The 25,902-nt window shown below is 42.6% G+C and overlaps 1 protein-coding gene across 1 annotated transcript in view; it reads left to right on the plus strand.

Annotated features, from left to right (window-relative positions):
* LOC106566685 (voltage-dependent L-type calcium channel subunit alpha-1D) overlaps window positions 1-25,902 on the plus strand; it is a 91,007-nt gene that overhangs the window by 27,134 nt on the left and 37,971 nt on the right. The window contains exons 4-9 of the mRNA XM_082959939.1: window positions 10,421-10,560; window positions 12,887-13,026; window positions 13,963-14,115; window positions 16,508-16,704; window positions 19,639-19,742; window positions 19,920-20,092. Of these exons, the coding sequence (XP_082816065.1) occupies window positions 10,421-10,560; window positions 12,887-13,026; window positions 13,963-14,115; window positions 16,508-16,704; window positions 19,639-19,742; window positions 19,920-20,092 (907 nt within the window). The remainder of the gene's footprint in view (window positions 1-10,420; window positions 10,561-12,886; window positions 13,027-13,962; window positions 14,116-16,507; window positions 16,705-19,638; window positions 19,743-19,919; window positions 20,093-25,902) is intronic.

Raw genomic sequence — 25,902 nt, forward strand, 5'->3', positions numbered from 1 at the left:
TTGTTTGGGCCAGTGAGCAGCAGCAGTGGTGTGCTGTATGGAGTCAGGCCTTAATCCAGCAGTAATGTCCTCACTCCTTTTTCATGCTATCTCACGAAGCACCATGCCCCTACAGAGCATGCACACTCGTGTGTGTGTGTGTGTGTGTGTGTGTGTGTGTGTGTGTGTGTGTGTGTGTGTGTGTGTGTGTGTGTGTGTGTCTTACATGTAAGTGTGTGTGTATGCATTTGTGGGCATGCGTATGTGTTCCTTCTAAGCCTGTGAAGCCATGGCTAAGCCTTGCTGACTCATGGTCTATACCTCAGGCTAATGCTAACACGAGCGTAGCTAGCTAGCGTCTCAGCCCAAGCACCGAGGAGAGAAGGCCAGTGGCGGGGAGGCAGCAGACGTCTGAAATAAAGACTGTCTAATTGATTGGCTTCATCCCATGTGAATGCCTTGATAAACAGATTTGCCTCTATTCACAGACATCACAGCTTCTTGAAATGAACATAGACTAATGGGAGTTACTTTATCCCTTCAGGCTAGATATGGCTGAAACAACGAAGAAATGAATAAAAGATTGCACAGACATTTGCCTGCCTCTAGCCCACACACCCACAGTTTAACAGAGGATACCTCAGATACTTTGAGGACACTGAAATATTTCCAATCCAGACTTCCTGTCAGGATTTGGGTCAATTCAGTTTTCAATTCAATCCATTCTTAGGTTGAATTTCAATTGACTTTCTGGATTGATTCCTGGGATCGAAGGGGGCTCCACCTCTGTCCACCTGAATAGACAGACAGGGTAGCAGGTAGCCTAGCGGTTAGAGTGTTGGGCAAGTAACCCGAAAGTTTGTTAGTTCCAATTCCTGAGCCGACAAGGTGAAACATCTGTCTGTCCCCTTAGGAGCAATTTGACGCTTAGACCTAATTTCTCCAGGGTCAAAGTTGATAATGGGAAACCCTGGCCATGACCCAACTCTCCGAGGTTGGATTTGGGATATGCAAAAAAAACACATTTTTAATTCATGTGTGAAATTGAACAAATATACGCACCCACCACATTATTATTATTATTATTATTATTATTATTATTATTATTACAAGCATCAATCTGTCAACTCCATGTTGCCATGTTGAGTTATTGGTTTATTTGGTGGGATGATAGATTGTTCTGTGTACATGGCTAGATTATGATGAGTGATCTGAGCAGCTCAGGCCTTGGGGGCCAGGGTAGGGGAAGTGGGTGACAGACAGGATTACAGTGAAGAGAGGAGCACACTCTCTGTCTCACACAGTGTCTATCCTCCAGTGTCTCTCCTCCAGTGTCTCTCCTCCAATGTCTCTCCTCCAGTGTCTCTCCTCCAGTTTTTCTCCTCCATCTCTTATTCACTTTCGTTTTTTCTATCGCTTCTATCTTTATTTCTCTTTCTCACACAAATATTTGTCTCGCACTTTCTCCCTCAGTCTCTCACATGCTTTTGAAAAATGACACTTGTGACAGCCATTTATTGATGGAGAGATACCTTCTCCTGTATTGGTCACTGGGCTATGGACTGTACATTAGGAGAGCTCCCTCTCCTTCCCTGTCAAAAGACAAACACTCTACACTGATAACAAACAAGACTAAAGAGATAAAGGACACTGTCCTGGCGGTGTAAATAAATTGGTTACAGCATCAATCATTCATTTGTTGTAGCAAGGACTGGATGTTTTATTTGAGTCCTCAATTCAATTTAGATTGGTTCATTTGGATGCCTCAGAAAGTAGGGTTTGGGTTTAGAAAGAGTTCACTGAGAGATTCATGCTCTATGTTCCTTTTCCATGTCCCATGGGTAAAACCCTCAGGACTCTACCTGTCAGATCAAGACTACAGACACTATTTGATTCTAACTCAATCTAACTCAAACACCAGGTTTCATGAACAAGTTAAAAAAAGATATATATACAGTACCAGTCAAAAGACACGCCAACTCATTCAATGGTTTTTCTTTATTTTCACTATTTTCTACATTGTAGAATAATAGTAAAGACATCAAAACTATGAAATAACACATATGGAGGCGTGATGGTGTGCATTCTGCAGCGATACGCCATCCCATCTGGTTTGCGCTTAGTGGGACTATCATTTGTTTTTCAGCAGGACAATGACCCAAAACACACCTCCAAGCTGTGTAAGGGCTATTTGACCAAGGAGAGTGATGGAGTGCTGCATCAGATGGCCTGGCCTCCACAATCAACCGACCTCAACCAAATTGAGATGGTTTGGGATGAGTTGGACCACAGAGTGAAGGACAAACAGCTAACAAGTGCTCAGCATGTGGGGGAACTCCTTAAAGACGGTTGGAAAATCATTCCAGGTGACTACCTCATGAAGCTTGTTGAGAGAATGCCAAGAGTGTGCAAAGCTGTGATTAAGGCAAATTGTGGCTACTTTGAAGAATCTCAAATATAAAATATATTTTTGTTAAATACTTTTTTGTTTACTACATGATTCCATATGTGTTATTTCATAGTTTTGATGTCTTCACTATTATTCTACTATGTAGAACATAGTAAAAGTAAAGAAAAACCCCTGAATGGGTAGGTGTGTCCACACTTTTGACTGGTACTGTATATATTTGTGTGCTGCATGTACAGTTGAAGTCAGAAGTTTACATACACTTAGGTTGGAGTCATTAAAACTAATTTTTCAACCACTCCACAAATTTCTTGTTAACAAACTATAGTTTTGGCAAGTCATTTAGGACATCTACTTTGTGCATGACACAAGTAATTTTTCCAAACATTGTTTACAGACAGATTATTTCACTTATAATTCACTGTATCACAATTCCAGTGGGTCAGAAGTTTACATACACTAAGTTGACTGTGCCTTTAAACAGCTTGGAAAATTCCAGAAATGATGTCATGGCTTTAGAAGCTTCTGATAAGCTAATTGACATAATTTGCATCAATTGGAGGTGTACCTGTGGAAGTATTTCAAGGCCTACCTTCAAACTCAGTGCCTCTTTGCTTGACATCATGGGAAAATCCAAAGAAATCAGCCAAGACCTCAGAAAATAAATTGTAGACCGCCACAAGTCTGGTTCATCCTTGGGAGCAATTTCCAAACGCCTGAAGGTACCACTTTCATCTGTACAAACAATAGTACGCAAGTATAAGCACCATGGGACCATGCAGCAGTCATACGACTCAGGAAGGAGACGCGTTCTGTCTCCTAGAGATGAACGTACTTTAGTGCAAAAAGTGCAAATCAATCCCAGAACAACAGCAAAGGACCCTTTGAAGATGCTGGAGGAAACAGGTGCAAAAGTATTTATATCCACAGTAAAACGAGTCCTATATCGACATAACCTGAAAGGCCGCTCAGCAAGGAAGAAGCCACTGCTCCAAAACCCCCATAAAAAAGACATACTACGGTTTGCAACTGCACATGGGGACAAAGATCATACTTTTTGGAGAAATGTCCTCTGGTCTGATGAAACAAAAATATAACTGTTTGGCCATAATGACCATCGTTATGTTTGGAAGAAAAAGGGGGAGGCTTGCAAGCCGAAGAACACCATCCCAACCGTGAAGCACGGGGGTTGCAGCATCATGTTGTGGGGGTGCTTTGCTGCGGGAGGGACTGGTGCACTTCACAAAATAGATGGCATCATGAGGCAGGAAAATGATTATGTGGATATATTGAAGCAACATCTCAAGACATCAGTCAGGAAGTTTAAGCTTGGTCGCAAATGGGCCTTCCAAATGGACAATGACCCCAAGCATACTTCCATAGTTGTGGCAAAATGGCTTAAGGACAACAAACTCAAGGTATTGGAGTGGCCATCACAAAGCCCTGACCTCAATCCTATAGAAAATGTGTGGGCAGAACTGAAAATGCGTGTGCGAGCAAGGAGGCCTACAAACCTGACTCAGTTACACCAGCTCTGTCAGGAGGAATGGCCCAATGTTCACCCAACTTATTGTGGGAAGCTTGTGGAAGGCTACCCGAAACGTTTGACCCAAGTTAAACAATTTAAAGGCAATGCTACCAAATACTAATTGAGTGTATGTAAACTTTCGACTTCAACTGTATGTACTCAATAAAATAATGTTTACGTTGTGAGACAAAACTGAAACATAAGTCAATTTTGAGTCTTCTCTATGCAAACCCATAATGCCAACCCTCAGTGAGTTTAGTATATTCCTTAATAAGGAGAACGTAGCCTACCATGTATTCAGACAGATGACGGCCAGACTATTCAAAAGCACCACAAAGATGTTGATTAGTGGACTGGATCCAAAAACGTCACTTTAGGGTTGGACCCACATGTGGGTATTTAATCTTATGGTCTAGTAGTCCAAAGTCAATAGGGCGGCAGGTAGCCTAGTGGTTAGAGCGTTGGGCCAGTAACCGAAAAGTTGCTAGATCGAATCCCTGAGCTGTCAAGGTAAAAGTCTGTTGTTCTGCCCCTGAACAAGGCAGTTAACCCACTGTTCCTAGGCCGTCATTGTAAATAAGAATTTGTTCTTAACTGACTTGCCTAGATAAATTACAGCTAAATAAAAAATTAAATAATATGAAGCAATCCTTTGGCAGCGGTTTGGGTCATGCCTCACTCTCATCCTGTGATTTGGCCAGTCACAGTGGAACTGGGGAACTGTTTCAGAAGTATTTTAGGATACTACTCTACTGAATGATGTGCTTAAAGTGCTTTACATTAGGGGAAACCCCTCATCCACTACCAACGGATAAAGAGTTCAACCTCTTGGCACCCCCCCATCATCACTTGGCTCTCTGTTTTCACACTGGAGCTGTTTTCACCCTGGAGCTGTTTTCACACTGGAGCTGTTTTCACCCTGGAGCTGTTTTCACCCTGGAGCTGTTTTCACCCTGGAGCTGTTTTCACCCTGGAGCTGTTTTCACCCTGGAGCTGTTTTCACCCTGGAGCTGTTTTCACCCTGGAGCTGTTTTCACACTGGAGCTGTTTTCACCCTGGAGCTGTTTTCACCCTGGAGCTGTTTTCACCCTGGAGCTGTTTTCACACTGGATCTGTTTTCACCCTGGAGCTGTTTTCACACTGGAGCTGTTTTCACACTGGATCTGTTTTCACACTGGAGCTGTTTTCACACTGGAGCTGTTTTCACACTGGAGCTGTTTTCACACTGGAGCTGTTTTCACACTGGAGCTGTTTTCACACTGGATCTGTTTTCACACTGGAGCTGTTTTCACACTGGAGCTCTTCTCTTCTCGGTACTATTAACTGATGTTCTATAAATCTCAGCAGTAGTATTTACTGATGTTCCATCTGTTGGCTGGCTGTTCACAATGGCTTTCTAGTGAGAGATGCTGCTCCCCTCCTCCCACTCCTGATTACACCTTCTGTCTCTTTTGTCACCTGTAATGTCTCCTCTTCAGGCCCTTCCCCTTCCATGTCTGTTCTGTTACAAAGCAGGTGGTTGTAGGAGGGAGGCACGCAGGTGCACGGACGCACACACACACACACACACACACACACACACACACACACACACACACACACACACACACACACACACACACACACACACAGTGACTTAAGGCCACAAAGGCAGCAGCAGGGTGGATTTGGCCTACGTGGCTGCCACAGCGTCAGAGCTCTACTAAGTGCCTTCATTCAGACGTGATTATTAAAGAGGTAGTCGGCAGGTCTGCTTTGTCAGCTGTTGACAGAGAACAAAAGGGGCCATTTCAGACCAAAATAAATGCAGGGGACAGGGGTGAGGAAGGGGACACACATTCGAGCAGTTACAGATTTTTTAATCCCTCTGGTACTATTTTCATAAGTATGTAGTAAATTTCACAACTCTTAGTACAAGACTCAAAACAGATAATCAAAAAGGCATTTTTTTTCTAACTTTAAGCACATTTTCAATTTACTAAGTTCAACATCACACAGTAACTTTTTCACCAAACCTAATCAGTGTTTTATCTAGAAATACATTTGATATAAAGTAATTGCCTTTCACAATGCAATGCTCACAATACTTTTCATATGATTCTCTTCTCATTGGTTTAAATCCATTTGACCATCACTTAATCCAACTGTGCTTAATGGTTAATCACTTAACCGTTTGGTAAACCTATAGATTTTAAACTGGTTTGTCTACTTATATATGGATTTTAAACTGGTTTGTCTACTATATATGGATTTTAAACTGTCTTGTCTACTATATATGGATTTTAAACTGGTTTGTCTACTATATATGGATTTTAAACTGTCTTGTCTACTATATATGGATTTTAAACTGGTTTGTCTACTATATATGGATTTTAAACTGTCTTGTCTACTATATATAGATTTTAAACTGGTTTGTCTACTATATATGGATTTTAAACTGTCTTGTCTACTATATATGGATTTTAAACTGTCTTGTCTACTATATATGGATTTTAAACTGGTTTGTCTACTATATATGGATTTTAAACTGTCTTGTCTACTATATATGGATTTTAAACTGGTTTGTCTACTATATATGGATTGTGAGAACTACAGAAGTAAAATGTGTGTTTGTAAAGTATAAACATCTAAATGTATGATACATGATAACCATACATAAGGACTACTCGTTATTCCTAATCGATTTCACATAGTGGTAACCACAATTGGTCACCGTATAAAAGGGTGTGTGTGAACGCTTGTAATTTCAACATGGTGCAGGATAGACAGCAAGGGATAGGAAGAAATCAAAGAGCTCATGAGGAAGGGGCCCTTCAGAGAGGTGGGCATGGGCCCCATCAAAGAGGTGGACATGGGCATTTTCAAGTCCGCAGCTCTCTTTGAAGATGGTGTGGTGGGATGTAGGCCATTACTTGGATCCTACAACACTGCACACCTTATTGTGTTTCTCAATGAAATTGAGCAGGCTTATCAAGGTGAAGCGATCACCTATGTCATTGTGTGGGACAATGCCAGGTTCCACCATGCAGAGGTGGTTCAGGCATGGTTTGGGCCCATTCTCGATTTGTGACCCTATACCTGCCCCCATACTCTCCTTTCCTCAACCCTATTGAGGATTTTTTTTAGCATGGTGGAAGGGGTATGATCACCACCCCCTTGAGCGTACCACCCTCCTTCTGGCCATGGATGAGGCATTTGACAACATCAATGCGGACCATGTCAAGCTTGGATTCGCCATGCCAAAAGGTTTTTCCTGCGCTGCATGAACAATGAGGACATTCACTGTGATGTGGGTGAGAATTTATGGCCAAATAAATGCGTACAACAGGCTTGATTCAAATGAATATGTGCTAAATTGAATTTGTTTAATTACATTTCTTGCATTTGATTACAGACAGTACACCTATGTTGCAATTATATCTGAAAAATAAAAATGTTTTTTGCATGAATGATTGGTCACACTTTTGATTTCTCAATGGATAGATTTTCTGTACATTTTGTTGGGTAATGTAAGTGTATTGCCCAGTGTGAAAACTGTAATGTAATTTACACTACTGTAGCATATTACTTTCATCACTTCTAAGGGGGATTTGAAACACAGATCTTGCATTGTTTGCTATTCGATTAACTGGTAGTTAAAACAACTAAATTGAAAAGTGATTAAACCAATGTTCTCATTACATTTTACAAGAAACATATATTTTGAATCAATGGTTGTGTGGTGAGAGATGTTTACAATCCAAATGAATGCACAATGACAGAGCTGTTATGAGTGTGAAGCAGCTAGTGCTGACTTAGTCTCTGACCCCACAAGGTCTTCAGACTACTGGAGACTACTGTGTGTGTCTGTTGAAAACCTATGTCCTGGATGTGTGGTGGCTGAGGTTTATTTCTAAACACTTGTTAGGCTTCTCACCTCTTCCAGACTTCTGTAATCTCACCCACCAGCCGGCTCTCTCTTGGGGACGAGGATAACACTTATGTAGCTGGTTGTCTATTTTCACATTTTCTCCATGTCCTTTGTCATTCCTCTTTTGTTTCCTCTGTGAAGCATGCTTGTTTTGTTATAAAGCAGCTTCCTCTAGCCATCCATTTATTTTATTTATTTAACTTTTGTTTAACTAGGCAAGTCAGTTAAGAACAAATTCTTATTATCAATGACGGAAAAGGAACAGCGATTTAGCCATTCGTCGTATGAATAGATTATTTACCCACATTGTTGTCATCCTATCAGCCTCACAGGTTAATTTGCTCTATCTCTGTATTACTCTGCATTAGCTAATCCCTGTGTGAAAATGTCTGCTGTCTGGCTGCCTGCCTTTTATTGCTCTGTGAATATCAGTAGCATTACGTCCTGTACTGTACTGAATCAACATTGAGGCAGAGAAGCAGAGGCTGCCTGGCTGGCTTTATGTCACTTTAAAATCTGCTGTTGAATTATAAGAGCATACGGTTTGAATGATGTGGAAATCTCTCACAGATAAAGGGATATGCTCTCTGACCAGTATTACTGTGTAAGTGTAAAACTCATGCTGTTACCACGATAACATTTGGATTACGCAACAAACGGGAGATTGCATTTTCCTGATGTTGACTTTGTGCTCTTAGATGATTTCACTGAGTTGTGGGTTGGTGGTGGAGAAATGCGTTGCTATGCCGATAGTGTTGAAAAGTCACAGAATGACAGTCATTTCTGTCCGGTGTCTTGTGCAAGCCATCCTGCTTTGTTGAGTATATTGTTACCGCAGCACTAATCCAGACCTCATGTCCTGTCACCCAACAATCATCTCTCTGTGTGGCTCTGCACCATCATCATCGATCATCATATAAATTACATTAATGTTGTTTTCACAGACCTTTTATCTGTCTAACTGCATTAACAACCTGTTCTCTCTGTCTCTCTCTCTCTCTCTTCCCCAGTACAGTTTAAACCTGTTCTCTCTCTCTTCCCCAGTACAGTTTAAACCTGTTCTCTCTCTCTTCCCCAGTACAATTTAAACCTGTTCTCTCTCTCTCTTCCCCAGTACAGTTTAAACCTGTTCTCTCTCTCTCTCTTCCCCAGTACAGTTTAAACCTGTTCTCTCTCCCTCTCTTCCCCAGTACAGTTTAAACCTGTTCTCTCTCCCTCTCTTCCCCAGTACAGTTTAAACCTGTTCTCTCTCTCTCTCTCTTCCCCAGTACAGTTTAAACCTGTTCTCTCTCCCTCTCTTCCCCAGTACAGTTTAAACCTGTTCTCTCTCTCTCTCTCTCCCCAGTACAGTTTAAACCTGTTCTCTCTCCCTCTCTTCCCCAGTACAGTTTAAACCTGTTCTCTCTCTTCCCCAGTACAGTTTAAACCTGTTCTCTCTCTTTCTCTTCCCCAGTACAGTTTAAACCTGTTCTCTCTCCCTCTCTTCCCCAATACAGTTTAAACCTGTTCTCTCTCTTCCCCAGTACAGTTTAAACCTGTTCTCTCTCTTTCTCTTCCCCAGTACAGTTTAAACCTGTTCTCTCTCTCTCTCTTCCCCAGTACAGTTTAAACCTGTTCTCTCTCTCTCTCTTCCCCAGTACAGTTTAAACCTGTTCTCTCTCCCTCTCTTCCCCAGTACAGTTTAAACCTGTTCTCTCTCTTCCCCAGTACAGTTTAAACCTGTTCTCTCTCTTTCTCTTCCCCAGTACAGTTTAAACCTGTTCTCTCTCCCTCTCTTCCCCAGTACAGTTTAAACCTGTTCTCTCTCTTCCCCAGTACAGTTTAAACCTGTTCTCTCTCTTTCTCTTCCCCAGTACAGTTTAAACCTGTTCTCTCTCTCTCTCTTCCCCAGTACAGTTTAAACCTGTTCTCTCTCTCTCTCTCTTCCCCAGTACAGTTTAAACCTGTTCTCTCTCCCTCTCTTCCCCAGTACAGTTTAAACCTGTTCTCTCTCTCTCTTCCCCAGTACAGTTTAAACCTGTTCTCTCTCCCTCTCTCTTCCCCAGTACAGTTTAAACCTGTTCTCTCTCTCTCTCTCTTCCCCAGTACAGTTTAAACCTGTTCTCTCTCTCTCTTCCCAGTACAGTTTAAACCTGTTCTCTCTCTCTCTTCCCCAGTACAGTTTAAACCTGTCTCTCTCTCTCTCTTCCCCAGTACAGTTTAAACCTGTTCTCTCTCTCTCTTCCCCAGTACAGTTTAAACCTGTTGGTTCAACCATTACTTCCTGGTTACTGCACAATGAACCAATGAGACTTCTTTCTTTTAAAGAGTATTTGTTGTTTTTATTTATGCACTGTTTCCCCTATATTGTAAATTATGGCCCCATTCCAAATATATATATATTTTAATTATAATGTAGATGTATAGGTGTATGCCCCAGGAAGACCCCAGGAAGACCCGAACCGCTCACCACAACCCCACCTTCGCTAACTCTGCCACCGCTGCTGAAAGAAAATCAGAGGGAAACACTTATTATTCACATCTTAGATGTCTAATGGCCCCTCTGTCTTTGTTTCTTCTTCTTTTTCTCACCCTCTCTTTCCCTCCCTCCCCACAGGAAACAGTAGAATATGCCTTCCTGATCATCTTTACGATAGAGACCTTTCTGAAGATCATAGCGTATGGTTTAGTCATGCACCAGAACTCCTACGTAAGGAACGGCTGGAACATGCTAGATTTTGTCATTGTCATAGTAGGGTAAGTGCCACGTTCCTCCTAGGCAGAGTCATACACACATTCATGTACTCACACACACACACACTCAGGCGCACACACACGCATGCATGTACACACACATGACTATGTCAGTTCCTGTTGATGCCCAAGGCCCAAAATAAAGCCCAGTCTGGAGCACTGAATGAGCACTGAGCACTGAAAGGTTACAAAAATGTGAACATAAACACAAGTATGTTGTAGGACGTTATGTAATGAAAAACACTGTAGAACACACAAACACACAGCAACGTATTCAGAGGGAAAACACACACGCACCCTCCCTGTGTATCAGTCTCTATTTGATCAAGAAGGATCATCGGCTTAAGTCTCTTCACCACATCCAGTCCCCCACACCACACACACACACACACACACACACACACACACACACACACACACACACACACACACACACACCACACACACACACACACACACACACAGTAGTACCTCTGTGAATTACCTGAGATCCTGTCGTCTGTCACGTGGTTTTAGGATTTGGATTCGGGTCAGGAGGAAGCCACACACTCGCTTCTGATTTTAAAAAAGGAAATGGGAAAAAAAATACTTAGTGTAGCCTAGTACATAATGTTGGATCCCATGATACAGTACCAGTCAAAAGTTTGGACACACATACTCATTCAAAGGTTTTTCTTTATTTTTACTATTTTCTACGCTGTAGAATATAAGTGAAGACATCAAAACTATGAAATAACACATGAAATCATGTAGTAATCAAAAAACTTAAACAAATCAAAATAGATTTTATATTTCAGATTCGTCAAAGTAGCCACCCTTTGTGATGACAGCTTTGCACACTCTTGGCATTCTCACCAGTTTCATGAGGTAGTCAACTGGAATACATTTCAATTAACAGGTGTGCCTTGTTAAAAGTGAATTTCTTTCCTTCTTAATGCATTTGAGCCAATCAGTTGTGTTGTGACAAGGTAGGGATGGTATACAGAAGATAGCCCTATTTGGTAAAATACCAAGTCCATATTATGGCAAGAACAGCTCAAATAAGCAAAGAGAAACGACAGTCCATCATTACTTTAAGACATGAAGGTCAGTCAATGCAGAACATTTCAAGAACATTTCAAGAACGTTTCTTCAAGGCACACTTAACCAGCATGGCTACCACAGCATTCTGCAGCGATACGCCATCCCGTCTGGTTTGCACTTAGTGGGACTGTCATGAGTTTTTCAACAGGATAATGACCCAACACACCTCCAGGCTGTGTAAGGGCTATTTGACCATGAAGGAGAGTGATGGGGTAAGTCAGATGACCTGGCCAATTGATCAAACCAATTGAGATGGTTGGGATGAGTTGGACCACAGAGTGAAGGAACAGCAGCCAACAAGTGCTCAGCATATGTGGGAACTCCTTCAAGACTGTTGGAAAAGCATTCCAGGTGAATCTGGTTGAGAGAATGCCAAGAGTGTGCAAAGCTGTCATCAAGGCAAGGGGTGGCTACTTTGAAGAATCTCAAATATAAAATCTATTTTGATTTAACCGTTTTTTGGTTACTACATGATTCCATATATGTTATTTAATAGTTTTGATGTCTTCACTATTATTCTACAATGTAGAAAATAGTAAAATAGTAAAAATAAAGAAAACCCCTTGAATGAGTAGGCGTGTCCAATTTTTTGACCGGTACCATATATCTGGGAAGAGCTGAGCCTTCTTTGAAGCGTATTCTTCTCACTATTTTCTCTCGTTTTAGTGGCTACCTGTAATGGTAGTTGATATCATTTTAATTATATTTTCATACGCTCATTATTGACAGAAATATATAATTATATTGAGGGGTGTGTTGGCAGACAGACTCTGGGGTGTGTTAATCATGGGAAACACACACACAAACACACACACACACACACATATAGAGAGAGACCTTGTGTGGTGGTCAGGGTGACGTTTATATCCTGCCCATCTTCCCCGTGGGGCTCCAGTGTAAACTGAGGACGAGGTGTGAAACACTGAATGGAAACATAGAGAGATAAAGGCGGATTAAACAACACGTTTCACTGCACCTGTTTGGTCTATGTGACAATAAAGACACGCACCCATACACACTACAGTAGATGGCCCAGAAAATACCATTAAGATAAATCAAAGCTCTGTCACCTGATACTCAGAAAGCCTTATGACTCAGTTACAATGGTGTCATCTATTTCTCTGTGTGTCTGACCTTTGTGATCTCTCTATCCCTCTCTCTCTCTCTCTCTCTCTCTCTCTCTCTATCTGTCTCTTTCCCTCACCCTTTCTCTTTATCTCTCTTTCCCCTCTCTCCTCCCCCACAGGTTATTCAGTGTAGTTCTGGAGGTGATAACCAAAGAGGGTGATGCGGGGGCTCAGGGGGGTAAACCAGGAGGTTTTGACGTCAAGGCCCTCCGAGCGTTCCGTGTACTCCGTCCCCTCCGTCTTGTCTCAGGAGTACCCAGTGAGTCGCCATTGCGCCAGAACATGTCTTCACTATAGAGATATGTTACCATGTTTATACCATATGAAGAGTTTTATTTCTAAAACGCCAAACACCAATTTTTCACATTTGTGTTTTTTCATCTTTTGAAAATATTGCTTATGGGTACATTCATGTGTGTGTAAAATATGACTATTCTCAGATAATTAATTCATAGATTTTAGATGTGTATGAAAATGTTTTTGGGGGTCAAAATGCTATATACCCATTGTTTAGCTAGAATGGAATATTTGATTGTGATAATTGTTTGCCGTTTGCCTCACCTAGTTATCTTAAGATGAAGGCACTTACTCGAAGTCACTCTGGATAAGAGCTTCTGCTAAATGACTAACATGTCAAATGTTTTACATACAGATCTCATATTAATGTACTGAATTATAATTAGAAAAAAATATATATATATATTGATGTCACAAATGTATCATTTGTACATTGCTTTATTAAAATGTAGTTATTTGTTACATTTGACTGTGTAAAACCTAGCAGAGTGAGGTGGATATATCGCATTTTGGAAAAAACATGATTAATTGTCTCTCTGAAATGAAACCATCAAGTGATAGACTTAAAACAAATACATGTCTGTCATTGAATAACCCCGTTACATAATTAGATTGGTGTGTTTTTTCACTCTCTCTTTCATCATTTCTTTCAGCAATAAAAGCTCATTTACCTGCATTTCTGAAAATGAATAGCATTATAGCATTTTGGAATTATAATCTTCATATTTCTCTAGTTCAATATGATGTTTTCATTGATACCCGTGTACAGTCTGAAATCCATACGCATAAACATCAATAAATAGTTTAGAATTAGGTTCACTATGTCCTCATAGCATTATACTGTGTGTGTGTGTGTGTGTGTGTGTTTATCTGAGCCCTCTCTCTCGGTCTCTGTCAGGTTTACAGGTAGTGTTGAACGCCATCATTAAAGCCATGGTTCCTCTGCTCCACATCGCTCTGCTAGTCCTCTTCGTCATCATCATCTATGCCATCATCGGCCTGGAACTCTTCATCGGCAAGATGCACGCCACCTGCTACCTGGTGGGCACCGGTAAGGACCTGCGTCCGTAATCTGTCCATCTCAGTCTTCCTCCATCTTTCCAGATGTTGATGCATGGCAGCTCTACATAAAAAGACAGACAAAAGTTATGCTGCATTTAGATGATGGATGCAAAAAAACGTTGAACCAGTCGGAATAGCGGGACAAGAAAGCAAGAAAGATGGTGACGGAAAAAGCAAGCCTGCACAATGGTATGTGTTGCTATGGTGATTTCAGTAAACAATCAGTGCAAATCAACATCTGTTAGAAAACAATGCCATGGCAGATGGTAAAAGTTTAAATATTTTAACTCTGGCGGCAAGTCCCATCTACCGTGGTGGCTGAAGGCATTCACCGCCAGACCTCGGAGGCATTTACGTCGTTCTCTCATTGAAACCAATGGCATCCGGTTTGCCGTCTACCTCGTGCATCTAAACGCAGCATTACTGATAACCAATACTGTAGAAAAACACTAGGCTCAATCCTTTTTTGACTGATGAATCATCTGTCTGTACAAACCCTAAGACTTCAGTCACTCACTAGTTGGAATCGGCTTTGTTTCAATATTTAATCTGCTGACAATCATGACCTTTATTCTAGCACTCAGTCCCTGAATATGAATGAATATACAATGAATATTACTTACAGTCAATCAGGGGGAGCTATATGAAACATGTATATGAAAGCTAGATGACATGGTTTCATTTCTCAGCTACAATAATCTGGTTTTATAGTGAGGAGTTTATGGGCAACGTGTGTGTATGTATTGCCCTCTCTCATTGTTACTTGATTGTTTACATCCCTGTGGTAGTTCAGAAGCAGCAATACAGGGCAGTTCAGGGCTGAGTAGACCCAGATCTCTGCTAGCTGTAATCCGGGGCTCTATGCTGATGTTTGCCCTTGAGAAAGGCATTTACCTGGGACTCAGACTCCTTCTCATCATCATGCTATTAGAAGCGATTATGGATGAAAGGAGATGTAAGCCATGTCAGTTGAGCAGATGAAGTGGAACTGCAGGTGGTGAATTTATGAATGTAATGTGTGTGTGATTATGAATGTAATGTGTGTGTGATTATGAATGTAATGTGTGTGTGATTATGAATGTAATGTGTGTGTGTGATTATGAATGTAATGTGTGTGTGTGATTATCAATGTAATGTGTGTGTGATTATCAATGTAATGTGTATGTGATTATCAATGTAATGTGAGTGTGTGATTATCAATGTAATGTGTGTGTGTGATTATCAATGTAATGTGTGTGTGTGATTATCAATGTAATGTGTGTGTGTGATTATGAATGTAATGTGTGTGTGTGGATTATGAATGTAATGTGTGTGTGTGTGATTATGAATGTAATGTGTGTGTGTGTGATTATGAATGTAATGTGTGTGTGTGTGATTATGAATGTAATGTGTGTGTGTGTGATTATGAATGTAATGTGTGTGTGTGATTATGAATGTAATGTGTGTGTGTGATTATCAATGTAATGTGTGTGTGATTATCAATGTAATGTGTGTGTGATTATCAATGTAATGTGTGTGTGATTATCAATGTAATGTGTGTGTGTGATTATCAATGTAATGTGTGTGTGTGATTATGAATGTAATGTGTGTGTGATTATGAATGTAATGTGTGTGTGATTATGAATGTAATGTGTGTGTGTGTGATTATGAATGTAATGTGTGTGTGTGTGATTATGAATGTAATGTGTGTGTGATTATGAATGTAATGTGTGTGTGATTATGAATGTAATGTGTGTGTGTGTGATTATGAATGTAATGTGTGTGTGTGTGATTATGAATGTAATGTGTATGTGTGATTATGAATGTAATGTGTGTGTGTGATTATGAATGTAATGTGTGTGTGATTATGAATGTAATGTGTGTGTGATTATGAATGTAATTTACATGCAACATCAGCAGGGAGTTAGGGACAGTGAGAATGCTTGTCTGATTGAGGGTGTGTGATTGAGGGTGTGTGATTGAGGGTGTGCGTGTGTATGTGTGCAGTGTGTGTGTGTGTGTGTGTGTGAGAGAAAAAGAGCCTCTGATGTGCTAGTGTGCTATAAGAATGATGTATAAACACTGTACTGTACACTATACATGTATACATATGAAATGTGTATCTGTAAACAAGAGTATGTAAGCAAAACTAGACGAAATGGTTTGCTTTATAAGGTAATAAAGCCACACTTTTCTGTGCGTCCGAGTGTCTTTTCACACCACTGAATGTATTTCATATTCTCGTTGCCCTCTGATGTTTTGTGTCATTGTTTACTAAGCTGTTGTCAGGCATTCCATGCTGTGCATTATTGATGTCCATGTTTAGTAACTTCTAACTCTTCTCCTTTCCTCTTTCTCCCATATCTCTCCCTTCCCTCCCCCCTCTCTCTATATCCCTGTAGGCATTCTGGCAGAGGAGGAGCCTGTTCCGTGTGCAATGTCAGGCCATGGGCGCCAGTGCATGATGAATGGGACTGTGTGTAGAGAGGGATGGCATGGCCCCAACGGTGGCATCACCAACTTTGACAACTTCCTGTTTGCCATGCTTACTGTTTTCCAATGTATCACCATGGAGGGCTGGACTGATGTTCTCTACTGGGTGAGGCTGCTGCTTTATGAACCACACCCAGCTAGCAACTAGTTAGCCATCTCTACTCACAGTAACACAGAGGTTTCAACAGGGTTAGCTTAGCGTCATCGCTAATACTGGATGAGCTCCAATCAAATCCAACCTATAGAACCTATAAAATGTCAGACTAGAGGTCTCCAACTTTTTGGACCCGTACCAAAATGAACCTGGGGCTTTCCCATTCGCACCCGATATGCATGAATACATTTTAAAATATAGAAACACGTTCCGAACGGACCCGAGGACAACTAGATTTGTACAGACCTAGTCGGATCCAGACTCGGGTCAAATCCGAGTGAGGGAAACAGCAGAAAAGTGTTTATGCTACTTTATTAACCAGAGTTGATAAAGTGTGAGGTAGATAGAGATGACGCTCTAGCAGGGGCTGTGCTGTGTGTAGGCTACTGTGAATGTGAGCGAGTGACACGGAGGAGGGAGCGAGAGACGAGAGAGCAATCAACCAAGCCGGCTTGTGCTATAGTATACTAATAGCACTAATAGCTATAGTATACTAATTTATCATTAATTATGATTACGTAGTACCTGTCTTGACTGTATCAAGTTGGGAGAAGCTAGTTACGCTAGCTAGCTAGGTAGCTAGGCTAATTGAGGCTGCATGCATTTGTCCTACACACTTAAACAAACATCAGCTCCATTCAGAATATAATGTAGCAGCCTACCTGTTCTTGGTTGTTGTAGCCTATCCTTCTCCCTCTCCCTCTTCCTTTCTCTCTCTCGCTTTTTCTCTCTCTCTCTCTCTCTCTCTCTCTCTCTCTCTCTCTCTCTCTCTCTCTCTCTCTCTCCTCTCTCTCACAGCAGTCACGTTAAGGATCCGAACAAGCCAATTAAAATGACACATACTCTAGACCTGTGACAATCATATCAGATTGTTTAGAATTCTTGATCCGGACCCGCTCGGCTCCCGGATTGGGTCTCGGGTATTCGGGTACAGGTGGATCGGTGAAGACCTCTATGTCAGACATACACAAACATAGTCCACCCTCCCCTCTCTCTTTCACCTCCCTCTTTCTTCCCCTATACTTCCCTCTCTCTGTCCCTGAATCCTACCCCTATCCCCTAACCCTACCCCTGAACCCTACCCCATGTCCCTGGACCCTACCCCTTTCCCTGAACCATACCCCTGGCCCTGAACCCTGTCCCCTAACCCTAATCCTGTCCCTGAACCCTATCCCCAAATCCTACCCCTGTTCCTGAACCCTGTCCCCGAACCATACCCCTGTCCCTGAACCCTGTCCCCTAACCCTACCGCTGTCCCTGAACCCTGAACCCTATCCCTGTCCCTGAACCATACCCCTGTCCCTGAACTCTGAACCCTACCACTGTCCCTGAACCCTACCCCTGTCCCTGAACCCTGTCCCCTAACCCTACCGCTGCCCCTGAACCCTACCCCTGTCCCTGAACCCTATCCCTGGCCCTGAACCATACCCCTGTCCCTGAACTCTGAACCCTACCACTGTCCCTGAACCCTACCCTTGTCCCTGAACCCTGTTCCCTAACCCTACCGCTGTCTCTAAACCCTACCCCTGTCCCTGAACCATACCCCTGTCCCTGTCCCTGAACCCTACCCGTGTCCCTGAACCCTATTCCTGTCCCTGAACCATACCCCTGTCCCTGAACCCTACCCCTGTCCCTGAACCCTATTCCTGTCCCTGAGCCCTATTCCTGTCCCTGAACCCTACCCCTGTCCCTGAACCCTGAACCCTACCCCTGTCCCTGAACCCTACCTCTGAACCCTACCCCTGAACCCTGAACCCTATTCCGTTCCCTGAACCCTACCCCTGTCCCTGAACACTATTCCTGTCCCTGAATCATACCCCTGTCCCTGAACCATACCCCTGTCCCTGAACCCTACCCCTGAACCCTGAACCCTATTCCTGTCCCTGAACCATACCCCTGTCCCTGAACCCTATTCCTGTCCCTGAATCATACCCCTGTCCCTGAACCCTACCCCTGAACCCTATTCCTGTCCCTGAACCCTACCCCTGAACCCTGAACCCTATTCCTGTCCCTGAATCATACCCCTGTCCCTGAACCCTACCCCTGAACCCTATTCCTGTCCCTGAACCCTACCCCTGAACCCTGAACCCTATTCCTGCTCCATTTCTTCTTTCCTCTTGCTCTCTTGCTTTCTCTTCTCTTCTGACTGACTCTCCCTCCCGCTCTATCAGTACTGCCCTCTCTTTTTTTCGTTCATGTACCAGTTACCATGGCGATGCGATGCTAATGAAGCCATGGATGGGGTGAAGGTGACAATGCGAGTGGAGGAGAGATGCAGCCACTCAACAGACATGAAAGGGATGGAGTGGGAGCTGAACACAGAGGAGGAATGGAGAGATGATTGTCAGTTATTTGACCTCCCCTCTATCTATGGTCTGCTCACACATCTACCCCTCCTGTGTGAAGTGTCCTGAGAGACAGATTCTTTATAGCAGTGGTGGAAAATCTCCAGCCAACTGTAACACAACCTGATTCATAGTCTTCATCAACAAATGAGCTGTGTTACTGTTTTGGGTGAAGCAAAAGCCTGCACCCACACTAGTCTTAAAGAGAGAGAGTCACTAAAAAGAGGAAATAACACAACTTAGTGTATGTAAACTTCTGACCCACTGGAATTGTGATGCAGTGAATTATAAGTGAAATAATCTGTCTGTAAATAATTGTTGGAAAAATTACTTGTGTCACGCACAAAGTAGATGTCCTAACCGACTTGACAAAACTATAGTTTGTTAACAAGACATTTGTGGAGTGGTTGAAAAACGAGTTTTAATAACTCCAACCTAAGTGTATGTAAACTTCCAACTTCAACTGTAGGTAGGCTGATCTAGTTTTCCCAGGAACTTCTGGATTGTCCTCTAAAGCGAACTGTGACTGTTTCTGTTTCAGATGAATGATGCCATGGGCTTTGAGCTGCCCTGGGTCTACTTCGTCAGTCTGGTCATCTTCGGCTCCTTCTTCGTTCTCAACCTGGTTCTGGGAGTGTTAAGCGGGTAAGACATTAGACTCATCAATGTCCTATATACTGTACATATGCACGTACACACGCACAAATGCACACATACACACGCACGAGAGTGCACACACAGAAATACACACATAGAGGGAACAGGTTTCTGAGTTTTTTTCTTTGTGTGTGTGCGTGCGTGTGTCTGTGTGTCTGTCCACAGAGAGTTTTCCAAGGAGAGAGAGAAGGCCAAGGCTCGTGGAGACTTCCAGAAGCTGAGAGAGAAGCAGCAGCTGGAGGAGGATCTGAAGGGCTACCTGGACTGGATCACTCAGGCCGAGGACATCGACCCTGAGAATGACGAGGAGGGGGACGAGGAGGGGGGCAAACGCAACCGTGAGTCCTCCTACCTCACCACCCTCTTCACATCTCATTCCCCTCTGTTCTACTACCTCACCACCCTCTTCACATCTCATTCCCCTCTGTTCTACTACCTCACCACCCTCTTCACATCTCATCCCCTCTGTTCTACTACCTCACCACCCCCTTCACATCTCATCCCCTCTGTTCTACTACCTCACCACCCCCTTCACATCTCATTCCCCTCTGTTCTACTACCTCACCACCCCCTTCACATCTCATTCCCCTCTGTTCTACTACCTCACCACCCCCTTCACATCTCATTCCCCTCTGTTCTACTACCTCACCACCCCCTTCACATCTCATTCCCCTCTGTTCTACTACCTCACCACCCCCTTCACATCTCATTCCCCTCTGTTCTACTACCTCACCACCCCCTTCACATCTCATTCCCCTCTGTTCTACTACCTCACCACCCCCTTCACATCTCATTCCCCTCTGTTCTACTACCTCACCACCCCCTTCACATCTCATTCCCCTCTGTTCTACTACCTCACCACCCCCTTGACATCTCATTCCCCTCTGTTCTACTTAGGTTGAGATGTTATTAGGATCCCCATTAGCCGACGCCAATGGTGACAGCTAGTCTTACTGGGGTCTGACGCATAGCGGAGAAGACATACCAAATAAAATACTTTACAATGGACATACATTAAAAAAAAATAACATGTGTATGTGTGTGTGCGTCTATCACTTACACATACATGTCAGTACATACACACAACAAGTAGGTCACATGGGGGAGAGGCGTTGTGCCGTGAGGTGTTGCTTTATTTGTTTTTTAAACCAGGTTTGCTGTTCTCTTGCGCTGTATAAGATGGAAGGGAGTTCCATGTCTCATTGCTCTGTATAATACTGTACGTTTCCTTGAATTTGTTCTGTACCTGGGGACTGTGAAAAGACCCCTGGTGGCATGTCTGGTGGGGTAAGTGTTTGTGTCAGTGCTGTGTGTAAGTTCACTACGCAAACAATTTGGAATTTCCAGCACATTCGTGTTTCTTATAAAAACAACAAGTGATGCAGGACTTGCTTTGTGGAGTGTGCTGTCAAAAAAGCAGAGCATCTCTTTATCACAGACAGACCTCTCCCCATCTTTACAACCATTGAACCTATATGCTTTGACCATGACAGTTTGCAATCTAAGGTCAAACCAAGTAATTTAGTCTCAACTTGCTCAACAGCCACACCATTCATTACCAGATTCAGCTGAGGTCTAGAACTTAAGGAATGATTTGTACCAAATACAATGCTCTTAGTTTTAGAGATGTTCAGGGACCAGTTTTTTACTGGCCACTAGGGCTTACCTCATTTAGTCGACTGGTCGATTGTTTGGTCGATAGGCTGTTGGTCGACCGAGATTTCTTTAGTCGAGCAGTCACAATTTTCTTATTTTTTCATGGTGCACAAGACACCAGTCTGATTCTCAGTGGAGTAATCCATTGCGGAGACCACGAGGATGGTACAGTCCATCACACTAAGACATGTGATACTGAAACGGTATATGGCTATATTATGTAAAAATAATGGTGCAAATCTAATACATCTAATATTAATTTATAACAACTGTGATTTCTCCTGAGTTGGATACAGTCTCTGTCCACAGTTCTGCATAATAATAGCAAAGTTAACCAGCATATTGGGATTGGCGAACAATGCGGCAGAGGCAGCAGCAGCCGAGACGAGGAAACAGCCCTTGCCTTAGCCTAATTGTCTAAGAAAATTAGGAGAGGAAAAAGGAAACCCCAACTTAATTAAGTCTATAATCAATAGCCTAACTGTTAAATGTGCCTGGCTTTATAAATCATCCATATATACTGTATCTACAGCAATAAGACAGATCTTGCTTCTGTTGCCTGTTTGAGTATTTGTTTAATTAATAGCCTGCTGATTCCGCGAGCACCAAGCCTCATGCAACGGCAAAATGTCGGATAAAGCAATTTCACAGATTCGGCTGTTTTTAATATTTTCTATGCTGTAATAAAGCCTTAAAAAATTGTTACAACAGACTGGTATTACTTATAATGTATTTAGTGTTGTTTACACTGTTCCAAATAGGCAGAAAAATAATATTGTATTTTTCTCTTGTTACAACAGACTCTTTGATATACTTACTTATTTTGTGTTGTTTACATTGTTCCAAATGGTCAGAAAATAATATTGTAATTTAACAGCAACTGTTTGGCATACATAATACTCACGCAGTGCTTGCTCCTATACCCTCCTTTATCTGGATCTCCAGTAGTTTACACAACCAAGTCAAATGTCTTCCACAGATCTGACTTCCCCTTTCCCTCCTGAGAAGCCAGTAGACATTAGACCGTTTCCAGTTTCTTTTTCACATCCTTCACATCCATTTTGCTGTCACGTATTATTGTGTTTGGAGTTTGTTATAACCAATTTATTGATGTGATTATGATAGGCTATAGGTCAGGCCCTATTGGTCACATGCATGCGATGCTTACATGTTTCATGTAAAAGAGAGCAAGAGTTGAGGGAATAAACAAATTAGGGATTTCGGTAAAATAACTTTTCAATCAGAAACTAAATGGCTGTAATGATGTTGCAGCTTCAGCAATGACAGCACAATAAACACTTGCTATGCTGTTATTTTTTAACACTGTGTGACCATCTGGCTCTTTCTTGAGTCATTTGTGTGTCTTTTATTTAATCAAACAGTGTGCTTAAAGCATCAGACAAGCTCAGTGAATATGTAGTTGATTTTATTGAAACAGATAGGGTGTGTCTGTCTATATATGGAAAAATAAGTTTAAACATTTAGACCAATCGATTGGTCGAAAGAACAGGACGACTCTCGGTCTACCAAGATGTTTTGTTAGTTGGGGACAACCCTACTGGCCACCCATTCTAAAACTGACGGCAACTCTTTCTTTAGAGTTGCAGTGACTTCACTAGCTGTGTTTGCTGACGCTTATAGGGTTGAATCATCAGCATACATGGACACGCAGGCTTTGTTTTTATGCCAGTGGCAGGTCATTGGGAAAAATAGAAAGAGTAGAGGGCCAAGAGAGCTGCCCTGCGGTACACCACACTTTACATGTTTAACATTAGAGAAGCTTTCATTAAAGAAAACCCTATGTGTTCTATTAAATAAATATCTTTGAATCCAAAATTTGGCAGAGGTTGAAAAGCCATAACACATACATTTTTTCAACAACAGGTTATGGTCAATAATATCAAAGGCTGCACTGAAATCTAACAGTACAGCTCGAACAACTTTCTTATATGTTCAACCAATCATCAGTCATTTGTGTCAGTGCAGTGCATGTTGAGTGCTCTTCTCTAAAGTCATGCTGAAAGTCTACTCTACCCTGTTACCAGCACCTGGCCAGCTGTGTGGTTCAGAGACAGAGACAGAGGTCTAGGTTTTAAACAGGTTTTAAATAAATCTGTTTTTGGAATGCAATAATGGGTGTTTGTTCCCTGTTGGTTCTACCACCTGTTCCTGTAATGTTATGTCACTGGATCATATTGCTATTGATCCCAGGACTTCCTGAGAAATTGTTATCATTCTGGGTAAATCAAATGAAAGTGAATGTCATGTCTGCTGCTTCAGCCGTAACACACACACACACACACACACACACACACACACACACACACACACACACACACACACACACACACACACACACACACACACACACACACACACACACACACACACACACACACACACACACACACACACACACACACAGGAATGATGATAATATGACTTATGTGGAAGAAAGAGACAGTAATCCAAATCCTCTTTATGTAAGCGTGTGCAGCATGATGCATGATGACACAGTGCTTCCTGTTGGGATGAGACACTTGCTATTGTAGGTACACTATATATACAGAAGTATGTGGACACCCCTTCAAATTAGTGAATCCGGCTATTTCAGCCACACGTGTTGCTGACAGGTGTATAAAATCAAGCACACAGCCATTCAATCTCCATAGACAAACATTGGCAGTAGAATGGCCTTACTGAAGAGCTCAGTGACTTTCAACATGGCACCGTCATAGGATGCCACCTTTCCAACAAGTCAGTTCGCCAAATTTCTGCCCTGCTGGAGCTGCCCTGGTCAACTGTAAGTGCTGTTATTGTGAAGTGGAAATGTCTAGGAGCAACGACTGCTCAGCTGCAAAGTGATAGGCCACACAACCTCACAGAATGGGACTGCCGAATGCTGAAGCGCGTAGTGTGTATAAATCGTCTGTCCTCGGTTGCAACACTCACTGCCGAGTTCCAAACTGCCTCTGGAACCAACGTCAGCACAATAACTGTTTGTCGGGAACTTCATGAAATGGGTTTCCATGGCCAAGCAGCCACACACAAGCCTAAGATCACCATGCGCAATGCCAATGCTAGAGTGGTGTAAAGCTTGCCACCATTGGACTCTGGAGCAGTGGAAACGTTCTCTGGAGTGATGAATCACGCTTCACCATTTGGCAGTCCGACGGACAAATCTGGATTTGGCGGATGCCAGGACAACACTACCTGCCCCAATACATAGTGCCAACTGTAAAGTTTGGTGGAGGAGGAATAATGGTCTGGGGCTGTTTTTCATGTTTCGGGCCCCTTAGTTCCAGTGAAGGGAAATCTTAACGCTACAGCGTACAATGACATTCTAGACGATTCGGTGCTTCCAACTTTATGGGAACATTTTGGGGAAGGCCCTTTCCTGTTTCAGCATGACAATGCCCCTGTGCACAAAGCGAGATCCAATCAGAAATGGTTTGAGAGCCCTGACCTCAACCCCATCGAACACCTTTGGGAGGAATTGGAACGCCGACTGCAAGCCAGTCCTAATTGCCCAACATCAGTGCCCGACCTCACTAATGCTCTTGTGGCTGAACGGAAGCAAGTCCCCGCAGCAATGTTCCAACATGGAAAGCCTTCGCAGAAGAGTTGAGGCTGTTATAGCAGCAAAGGGGGACCAACTCCATATTAATGCCCATCATAGTGTATGTAGACTGACTGACTGACTGACTGACTGACTGACTGACTGACTGACTGACTGACTGACTGACTGTGTGTGCATGCATGCATGCACATTTTAGTGTGCAGAGAGAGAGAGAGAGAGAGAGAGAGATTGGCTGTAGTATCCATCTCATCTGGGTAATTTTTAGTAGACATAATAGGCACATCAGTGATGCTATTGTTCTATTTTTGTCTCCCCCGTCATTAACTGTAAAGCCTGGGAGATCTAGAGAGTTAGACTAATGCATGCTGGTAGGATTGAGTGCCTCATCTACGGTATCAGCAGTACTCTCACTATTGGGCTCTACATGGTAGCTATGTATTGATGTACTGTTTCTCATTGACTTTGTGTGGGACATTAGTTGAGCTGGTTGCTATTGTAAACAAAAAGCAGTAAATACTACAGCAGTGTCTTATCATGATCAGGATAACCCAAACCAACTCCATCCTCAATAATGTAAGGTTTATATTTGAACATTTAATTTCAGGTAGTGTATTTATACATGTTCAGTAGCAGTGTGGCAAATGCTTTGGCTTACAGCCAGTGAAAGTAATGTTAGGCTGTGATTGTGAATGGGGGTTCTTGGCAAACATGACTCAGTGGTAGAATCCCTTGAGGCCTTGAGGTGTCTGTGTGAGTCTGTTTAAAAAGAGATGATTGTGCCTCCCGAGTGGCGCAGTGGTCTAAAACACTGCATCGCAGAGCTAGCCTTGCCACTAGAGATTCTGGGTTTGAGTCCAGGCTCTGTCGCAGCCGGCCGCGACCGGGAGACCCATGGGGCGGCGCACAATTGGC

The sequence above is a fragment of the Salmo salar genome, chromosome 13, assembly GCF_965601325.2.
Source record: "Salmo salar chromosome 13, fSalSal1, whole genome shotgun sequence".
NCBI lineage: Eukaryota > Metazoa > Chordata > Actinopteri > Salmoniformes > Salmonidae > Salmo > Salmo salar.